Raw genomic sequence first — 9,334 nt, forward strand, 5'->3', positions numbered from 1 at the left:
GCATGCAAATGCCACGCGACGCGATTTCATCGGCCGCCTCGCAGCGCTGGCTGGCCTCCTCGGCGCGATGGAAAAGCGCGCGCATGCACTCGCTCTGTCACGCGACTGCGTGCGCCGGCGTTCTGCCGTCCGTGTACTCCCTTCGCAAAGAGCGGCGCGGAGAGCAGAGGCCGAGAAAAGGAGGCAGTCTGCGGGACGAAGGTGCTGACGAATCGTAGGTAGAGAGGTGCAGCCGCGCGCGCTAACAGCGACGACCATCGAGACACGTCGTGACCAACGTCGTCTGCACTTTGCAGGGCCGTACGGGAATGCGCGCGAGATTCCGTTATTCCGTACCGTCCGGCGATGGGATCCGGCTTCATCGCGAAACAAGGGGCGAACTCGCGCCAACTCGGGGCTTCCGCGAGGGGAACCAAACGATGACATTTCATATTTCCTTAAGCCCGTATTCTTTTATAATTAGCACTTCAAAACAAAAGATTCCTTGTGCTTGCGGATGCTAAGATAACGATTCAAAAATGCCCAGGTGATAAGCGTTTTTGACGGTGTAGTGTTCGGTGTCGTCATTATATAAACATACACGTGCAATGACTTTTATCAATGTGACAGGATTTCTCGCGAAATGACTCCTCCTCGTTTGCCCCGCTTGTTTTATCGATGATTATTACTTTGCGGATGACAATGACGTACGTGTCTCGCTATGCCATCAAGTACAATAGAAAACTAAATATTTCGTGGAGATTCAATGATGTCGCGTTGATTGAAAAGCTTTTCTTCTATTTTCTACAAGGTTGATAACTGTTCATGTAGAACCGCGATAACCTTTCATTGCGAAGTGAAAGTTCAAAAATTGCTAAGTTACGAACCCACCCCAGTACTGTTTGATTCGACAATTTTCTTCAACTTCAAGGTATTTTATATACAACTCGTGGAATGATCATTTGTAAAAATAAAAAGCCGTATGATGCTCCTATTTGAAATTTCAATGGAACAGATACGCCTTGAACTTGAATTTTCGTTAAATTTAAGAATTTGTATCTAGAATAATCAGGCAAATTCTAAGACGTTCTTATGTGTCTCCCGAAATTCCGCGAAAAAAAATTGAAAGCAACAGTGACACACCTATACGCTCCTGAAGCAATTCAGTCGGTATCTTCTGCTAGCAAGTTGAATCGCTGCCAAGGCTGCGCAAGTTTCCGACAAAACTCGAGAATCGCTGCGCGAGATGTCTCTGTTACCAGTGACGTCTTTTCTCTAAGGGATCGCACACGCGTGCGCACACATTTCCCGTCAAAACACCCGCACACGCAGTAGTAAAAGTCAATTGCGTTAGCGACAACGCGTAGAGAGGCGGGACGGGCCTCTTCGATTATTCCATCGTGAGTGTGCCGATTCCTCCCTTTTTTGGCTTTCGTTTTGGCGAACCGGCGCATATAAAATATAAGCGATTTCGAGAGACAGCGATAACGACGTCGCAAGAGATAAAAGTCTATATTGAGAGCGATTCTCTTGCAGTGCGTGTATAACGCTTCATTTTTGCGTGTTTTTTCAGATAAACCGTTGAGGCTTTCTGCTCCCAAAGGAAAACAAAGCGATACTACAAAAATGACGGAGACTGAGAACATCTTTTTGTTCGTGCCAAATATCATTGGTAAGTTGACGTTCATTTAAATAACAAATTAACGTTCCAGATGATTGTTTAGCTATCGCGTTGTTTATCAGCAAATATCTCAATTATTTGATAAGAACTCATGTATACTGTGCAAATTGGCTGAGTTCAAATATACCCTTTCAATAAACTAACAGAGACATGACCGTAAAGGAATTTCAAAGACTTCCTTTTATTGATTGAATTCTTAAACTACTGTTTTATGTAATGGCTCTCATAATCAATAGTAATGTCATTTGTAACTTTGAAAAATGTTTATTCAATGAAAAATCTAATGCTTTCTTATAATATTTTCAGGCTATGGCAGGGTTATTTTGGCACTGATATCCTTTTACTACATGCCAACTCACTACGTAGTGGCAATATGGTGCTATGTCATCAGTGCTCTTTTGGATGCATTCGATGGACATGCTGCAAGATACTTTAATCAAGGAACTAAATTTGGTGCTATGTTGGATCAGCTGACTGACAGAGCTGGTACTATGTGTCTTTTGGTTTGCCTAGCTCAGTTCTATCCAGAGTATACTTTTTGGTTCCAAATAAGTATGGCTATTGATATTGTTTGCCATTGGATTTATTTACATACGTAAGTAATGGAAAAAACTTTTTAAAAAATTGAGTTATTCAATAACTATTGTAGAAATTAAATAGAATTAAACACAGCTCCAAATTGTAAATTTATTTTATAGCCAGTGAATTATAAAAAATTTCTCTTTTTTAGAACTGTTTTACAAGGCAAAACAAGTCACAAATTTATTGACATGTCTGAAAATCCAATAATGAGTGTGTATTACACTAATCGTACAGTACTATTCTTTATGTGTGCTGGCAATGAAGCATTTTATGCAGCTCTGTATCTTTTGCATTTCACCGAAGGACCAGTGTGTAAGTTCTATATTTTTAATGTTTAAAATATTTAATATATTTAATTATTTTAAGAATTTATTCCACTGGCCAATTAAATTTAAAGAATTAGTAATTCTATTTTTGTTTAATTACAGTTATCGGAATCAGCTTATTCAAAGTTATCGCCTATTTGTCAGCACCAGTTGCTTTTGTAAAAGCATTGATCTCTATACTTCATGGTTATGTGGCATGCATAAACTTGAGTATTATTGATGTGAAGGAAAGAGAAGCACTACACAAAGCCAAATAAAGCTCCTCCCATGTCATTTCTTACTTGCTAGTCAAGATGAATGTGATCATAATAATCTTCCTTAAAGTCTACTTAAAAAATACGTTTCCATGATACAAAAAAAGTGTTAAATGTTTAGAGAAATGTATACAATCCATATTTTTTATAATTTCCACAGAGTCAATTTTATGTGAAAATAGGAATGAAGTCCTCAATGCCGGACATTGATAAATTTGGAAAAAAAATTATATAGACTAAAGTTATAAGTATAGATCTCAATAGGTACAACCATTTTCGATTAGCAGCTATTGAACAAATACTTCCATCAGGAAGACTTTCAATTACATTTAATTATTTTTAAATATTAAACTATTAAAGTATAAGCAGATCTATAAATATATTTTCAAATGGAATACCATTTTCATATTGGACCATTAATACAGCATTTTAATTACATTCAAACAATTATGATGAAGATGTATCTATTTTAATACCACAAAAAGTAACATATTCTTTGTTGAATATGTCAGATAACTTTGCAAGAAGTACATTTAAAAGTTAAATCAAATATATATTTTATCAAGAAGATATTTTCATGAACAAGGCAATATTGGAAATCATGTGGAATTTAACTATATTAATTTTGTATTTTTCTAAAAGAAAAAGAAACCAAAGCCAATGAAAATATTATAAACAATAATTTAAATACATATTACATTTTCTTATATTTATTTGAATATCTAGATTTTTGAAGTACTTCTTTAAAGAAAATGCATTTAATTTGATTTGATGTGTTATCATTATTTCAAGGATTAAGTTTATTTATAACTCTGCAGAGGTATTCGAAAGGTACTTATAATCATTAGCCTTGGTTCCTTGTAGTTGAAAATTCCCTATAGTCAGTAGTGTGAAGAAATGTAATATTGAACATTCTTTGAAATAACCATTAGGTTTATATAACTCTATCTGAACGGTGGATTTTTTACAGAATATGCTAATATCAATATGTACTTTTTTCTATTTTTCAACCTGATATGACAAAATTGACTCATTTTTTAAAAATAGAGTAAAACAATGTTATATTTTGTTGCTATGCAAAATTTCATGTGTTTCATAAATCCAAGTCTTATATGTATAAATATGTTGAAAATATAATGCGTTTGAAATTATTTATCATACATTGATTTGTTTAATAACACAAAATCATTAAAATGTTTAAACAGATAACTACGAAGAAATAAAATCACTACCATGACCTTGGTCCACCAATATATACAGTAAATATATTTTTCAAAAATTTAACTATTCAAAGTTTGAAAATTGAATCAGCTACATGAATCATATTTTATTAGAAAAATACCGCATTTTCTGCAAATTAAAAATATGCTGCATTTTTAAAACCCGTTCTTGCAAACAAATTACGTAAACTGTTGGATGTGTCAATATACACGATCGGTATAAATAAAGCACATCTCGAAGATATTCAAATCTAAGTTGAAATTTTCTAATATTCCTTTATATAATTAACCAAATTTTACAGGTCGACAGTTTAGACTAGACAAATTTTTTATTGATTTATAGTTTTTAAAACTATAAATCAATAACGCATATCTTTGAGATATGCAGAAACGATACTAAACAAAATATATTTTGCCAGTCTTTCATTCATTTGACGGAAAAATAGAATGACAATTGTGGGTTTATGGACTGTTTACTAGTAATAAACATCGTAATGCGAGAATTGATAGAAGTATAAAATAAACCAGCATAAATCGTTAAAAAATAAGTAAATATTGTATTAAAAAAAGAAAAAAAAACTAACCTCAAAGTGCAAATTTTGATATAATCCTGTGTGATTCGCACATTCACTGCCCAGTCACGTTTCAGCGCCATTTTACAGCTTTGAACATTCGCGCAAGTTGTTCGTGTGAGATGATATTGTGCCGGCCGCTAGAGTGGTGGAGATAAAATTTGAATATGCAATAACAAAATTCAGGATAAATCTTTATTATTCTAGCTACGTGTGTACTAATGAAAATAAGTACAATAAAAATATTTCGCGAATCTGAAAATATTTTTTTGTTAAATGTAGGAACGAGTACTAATATTGATACACAATAGGTAATGAACAAATTGAAATAATTTTCAAAAATTCGCCATTTTTTCGAAAATAATTAAAAATGTCCTTTGTAACATTTATTTAAATAATTAGACAACGTAGTTTAAGTTCGAATGTTTTTTTATTATGAAAATAAATAAATCATTTGTGTAATATTTGAACTTAAACTTTAAGTATAAGAACAAATAAAGCTTTTTTGATAAATCATTCTAAACTCATAGTAGTTTCCAATTAATTTTAAACAATCTTTTTATAATAACAAAACTAATTTTGGATTATCAAGTGTCAAATATCGTGGCCTTGTGAAAAATACTACTTTAATTATAAAATTAGCTTTGTTCTACATACATATATGATTTCCATTCAAGCAAACGATTGAAGCATAAAAGATATAATGCATCAATCTACAGCTTTACGATAAGATTTTGTTCTGCGCAACGCTAAACAAAATCTTATCTATAAACACTTTTTTTATAAAAAGATCGTCCCGTAACAGGTAAATCAAATTGATTATAGAAATAAATTTAAAAGTTATTACAAAAGTTTTATGTAACATTGAGCAAACAAAGTACACACGTAAGACTATTTTTTTACAAGTTTATATGCATTAATAATTACATTATACTGCAAAATTATTCTCTTACGACAATAATATTATCATCATCATAAACTAGGTCGGTTCTTGAAGGGTAAACAGATTTCATGTTACCCTCAAGATCAACAATTTTTACTTGTTCAACAAGTAATTCGTGAAACTTATTTCTTTCATCTGGAGCTTCACAGCCCAAACCTTGTATGATTAATTCCTTTAAAAATTCGTCCAAAACTTTCCTATAAGAAAATAAAAATTAGAAGCAGTGAATCTGATTTTAAGTAATCATGCCTGAAATTATTTGATACACTTACTTGCACGTTTGTTGATTAAGAGCACTTGTTACTTCAACAAACATTGTTTTTGTATTAGTTGACATTTTTGTGATATCACTGTTTGTGATCGGTGGAAAAGATATGACTTGATCCTTAGCATCTAACAAACAGGGATAGAGTGGCTTGCCTTCTAAAAGATACAAATATTTATGAATTCCAGAATAAACGTTACGTTTTTTCTCTTTGCGCAAATTATCAGCTTCTGTTTGCAATTGTTGGAATAGTTCAGCACCAGTGAATATTTTATTGCGTATAAGTGGCTTGATTTCAATATCATTTGGAGGCTTGGCAGTATATGTCAAATCACCTATATAAATAAAAACATATGTTATTTACACTTTTATGGAAAACAAAATCTGTTTTAGCTTTATTTACCAACGGTAAACAGATCAAAATCATGAGTGGCTAGTGTTGCAGCATTTCTTTTATCACAAATCCCTTCATGAAGTCTTGTTTGGAGTTGAATAAATTTTTTGAAAGAATCTTCAGTGAATTTTAAATTCTTAACAATGCAAGCAAGAATATGGGGTCTAACTTTCTTTACATCCTCTGATATCTTTACTACAGGAATGCTGTCAGAAACCTTTAAAATGTATAGTTTGTGGGCACTCTGCTCAATTTCAGCATTAACATTGTCACTTTCAAAAGATTTCCTATTTTTCTTGCCTTTTTTTGACTTAGTGTTAGAATTAACTGATGAACTTCCAATTTTTGGACAATGTTGACGAATGTAATCTAAAACTTGTTTTGTTCTGCATTGATCTACAAGTTTATACAACCTTTTGTCTGAGAGTTTATTTCCTTTCAAGTTAAGATCTTTTAATTTAATGCAATCTGCAATTTCTCCAGGAACAACTGGATTTATACAAATTATTAAGATCATTAATAATTTATTTATCAAGTTAATTATTAAGTACGGAGATAAGACTGCAGATATTACCTGAAATTTGATTATTACCAATATCCAGTAGTTTGAGAGATGGTAGAAGGCTAATATTGGCAGGAATCTCTTTAATTAAGTTATCATTAACTTTAATTTCAGCAAGATGTATAAGTTCAGAATAACAAACATCTGGAAAAATTTCAAATCTATTGTGAGATAAGTCTATGGTACATAGCTTAGTATTAGAAACTTGTGATGGCACATGGCTCAGCAGATTCGAGCCAAGATTCAAACTCATCAGCTGTGGCAAATTTTCCAACCCATCTGGGGATTCATCCAATTTATTTCTTGAACAATCAAGAACTTTTAATTTGTTGAATTTATCAATAGTTTTCGGTAGCTTTCTTATTGCATTTGAGTGAAGTACAAGATTAGTTAAATTTTGTAAATCTCCTATTTGATCCGGAACATCTTCAAGACATGTATGATTGATATTCAAATAGTTGATTCCATCTAACTTAAAAAGTGCTGGATCAAGGCCATTTTGTAATATTTTTTCGGATACATCTGGACCCGAGAGAACCAACTCGTGGCGATTTTCCTTGATGACTTGCGTGATTTCAAACCAAGTGTCACTCATTTTAAATATCTTTAAAGCCGAAAATTTTCTCCACAAATATAATCTTGATTTCACGTTATCCTTAAACTTTAATAAAAGCAGTCTACTGTTTACAGAGCAGTTTGAGGTTAGATCCGAGACGCGCCGCGTTGGTTGCTCTTTAATGCAAATAGAATAAAAGTCGCTTATTTTTTGTAATTTTTACTTTTAATTTATTATTAATTATAATTATAATAATTTAATTTTTACTTTTAATATATATTGAAGGAATTACTTGAATAAACCTAATATTTCAAGAAACATATCTTGATTCCGTCGAAGAAATGATAAATATCTACATTACGCCGGTCATATACTCTTTATCAGCGTCCAGTCCAGTGCTGTCAGTTGAACTTGCACTTCACGCGCAGACTCGCAGCGTGCAGAGTTCCGGATGAAGAAACTCAGTAAGAAATCGACGAAAATCGATCCGGAAAAATTATAGAAAAACTACGCATAATTGGCAAAGACAGCGAAATTTACTAAAAATTCCGCACAATTTAATTTTTCTAAATTAAAAAATTCTAAAAGTTAAACACTCCCAGAATAATAGAAATTGAATCTACGTAGCATTTTAATACGGTTTTTATAGAAGTGAATGTGTTGAATCGTTAACAAATATTACACGCAAGTTTTCTATTCGGTCAAAATATTATAACCATCCGTTAAAGAATATAAATATTATTTCTCACTAGCGATACACCCACCTGAAACATCAGTCGGTAACATGGATCTATATATACTTTTTTACATTTGTATATTTGAAAAATAACCCATATGCTAATGGGTACAGCCATTTTCAGAGTCTACACGTTATATATTAGATACTTATTTCTTTATATTTTATGATTATAATGATATTTTGATTGAATAAAAAAATTGCGCGTAATTTTAGCTAACGATTCAATATATTTATTTCTATAAACCCCAATAAAAATGCTACACATTCAATTTCTATTGATCTGGGAGTGTTCAACTTATGGAATTTTTTTATTAATCGAAATCTTAATTGCACAGAATTATTAATAAGTTTTACTATCTTTACCAATCATGCGAAGTTTTTCTATAATTTTTCAGAACTCTCAAGAATCAACAGACCACGCGGTTTTAACAATAATAATAATAATAAATAATACGCGTGCTCCGTATTACACAAATATATATATACTTGATACAATCATTACTTTTATTTGTAATAATTTTGTCAATTATATTATTCATATTACCTTACACATGTATACTATTCAAAATATGCAACGTTAATTATTAATTGAACTATAAATTTTAATTTAATTTTTATTATTGATTTATTTTTTATTTTTAAGTATTGATTATTGAGTGGAAATACTAATTATATTGTCTGTCACATATTTGTTTATTTTTTTGTAATAACCTAATAAATAATGATTATGTCCTTAAGTGGAAAATGTAAGATCGAAATATTCATATAACACATACATTTATTATCATTTGTAAATTCTTCTACTATAAATCAATACTTTATAACTTCAAGATTAAAAGTTAACCGATTAATAATAGATTAAAACTCAAGGCCGCGAAAGTATTGGCAAATCCATAGAGTGTGTATATTGACACCTGAAGCAAAGCCGCGAGTACGTAGTCTATTATATAGTACTTAATCTACTATTGTATTTTCCTTTTTTTTTATACAACGGAGACTTTCAAGTTTTTTCTATTATTTCTCTGTTATTGTTTGGTATTTATATATAACAAACAATGCAAGAAAACTTCATAATTTCCTGATATATTTATTTGACTTTTGTTTATTCAAGTATTCATAAACTTTAGTTTTTGGTAACTTTTAAGTTCTTAAAAGATTATTCTGGAGATTGCTTAAAGGCTTCTAATTGTATTCGGCACTCGATATAATTATATTCCTCAGCTTGAGACCCCCGACTTGACGTCATATGTTTTCGGAACTT

General features: G+C 31.5%; 2 protein-coding genes across 3 annotated transcripts; one reads left to right on the top strand and one right to left on the bottom strand.

The window, feature by feature from the left end:
• Nucleotides 1–1,256: 1,256 nt before the first annotated feature.
• On the top strand, nucleotides 1,257–4,308 carry LOC131662816 (CDP-diacylglycerol--inositol 3-phosphatidyltransferase). 2 transcript variants are annotated; one of them, XM_058932763.1, is made up of 5 exons: nucleotides 1,257–1,379; nucleotides 1,553–1,651; nucleotides 1,967–2,255; nucleotides 2,391–2,554; nucleotides 2,671–4,307. In XM_058932763.1, exons 2-5 carry the CDS (start codon nucleotides 1,606–1,608, stop codon nucleotides 2,823–2,825), a joined length of 654 nt encoding a protein of 217 aa, XP_058788746.1. In that variant the 5' UTR covers nucleotides 1,257–1,379; nucleotides 1,553–1,605; the 3' UTR covers nucleotides 2,826–4,307. The 2 variants fall into 2 exon arrangements, with proteins under 2 accessions (XP_058788746.1, XP_058788747.1); XM_058932764.1 differs by having other exon boundaries at nucleotides 1,299–1,487; nucleotides 2,671–4,308.
• A 417-nt stretch (nucleotides 4,309–4,725) lies between these two features.
• On the bottom strand, nucleotides 4,726–7,735 carry LOC131662728 (leucine-rich repeat-containing protein 47-like). The gene is made up of 5 exons (XM_058932590.1): nucleotides 7,602–7,735; nucleotides 6,791–7,510; nucleotides 6,226–6,705; nucleotides 5,830–6,157; nucleotides 4,726–5,754 (listed from the first exon to the last, which is right to left on the bottom strand). The coding sequence occupies exons 2-5, from the start codon at nucleotides 7,371–7,373 to the stop codon at nucleotides 5,556–5,558; spliced, it is 1,590 nt and encodes a 529-aa protein (XP_058788573.1). The 5' UTR covers nucleotides 7,374–7,510; nucleotides 7,602–7,735; the 3' UTR covers nucleotides 4,726–5,555.
• Nucleotides 7,736–9,334: the final 1,599 nt, after the last annotated feature.

Source organism: Phymastichus coffea, unplaced genomic scaffold (assembly GCF_024137745.1).
Source record: "Phymastichus coffea isolate CEN01 unplaced genomic scaffold, Cenicafe_Pcof_1.1 PCOF00028, whole genome shotgun sequence".
NCBI classification, from domain to species: Eukaryota; Metazoa; Arthropoda; class Insecta; order Hymenoptera; family Eulophidae; genus Phymastichus; species Phymastichus coffea.

Coding starts and splice junctions, on each gene's coding strand:
- LOC131662728 (XM_058932590.1), bottom strand. CDS start 7,373: ATGAGTGACACTTGGTTTGAAATCACGCAAGTCATCAAGGAAAATCGC. Junction 6,158..6,225: donor TTTTGATCTGTTTACCGTTG/GTAAATAAAGCT, acceptor TTATTTATATAG/GTGATTTGACATATACTGCC. Junction 5,755..5,829: donor CTTAATCAACAAACGTGCAA/GTAAGTGTATCA, acceptor ATTTTCTTATAG/GAAAGTTTTGGACGAATTTT.
- LOC131662816 (XM_058932763.1), top strand. CDS start 1,606: ATGACGGAGACTGAGAACATCTTTTTGTTCGTGCCAAATATCATTG. Junction 1,652..1,966: donor GTTCGTGCCAAATATCATTG/GTAAGTTGACGT, acceptor TAATATTTTCAG/GCTATGGCAGGGTTATTTTG. Junction 2,555..2,670: donor TTTCACCGAAGGACCAGTGT/GTAAGTTCTATA, acceptor GTTTAATTACAG/TTATCGGAATCAGCTTATTC.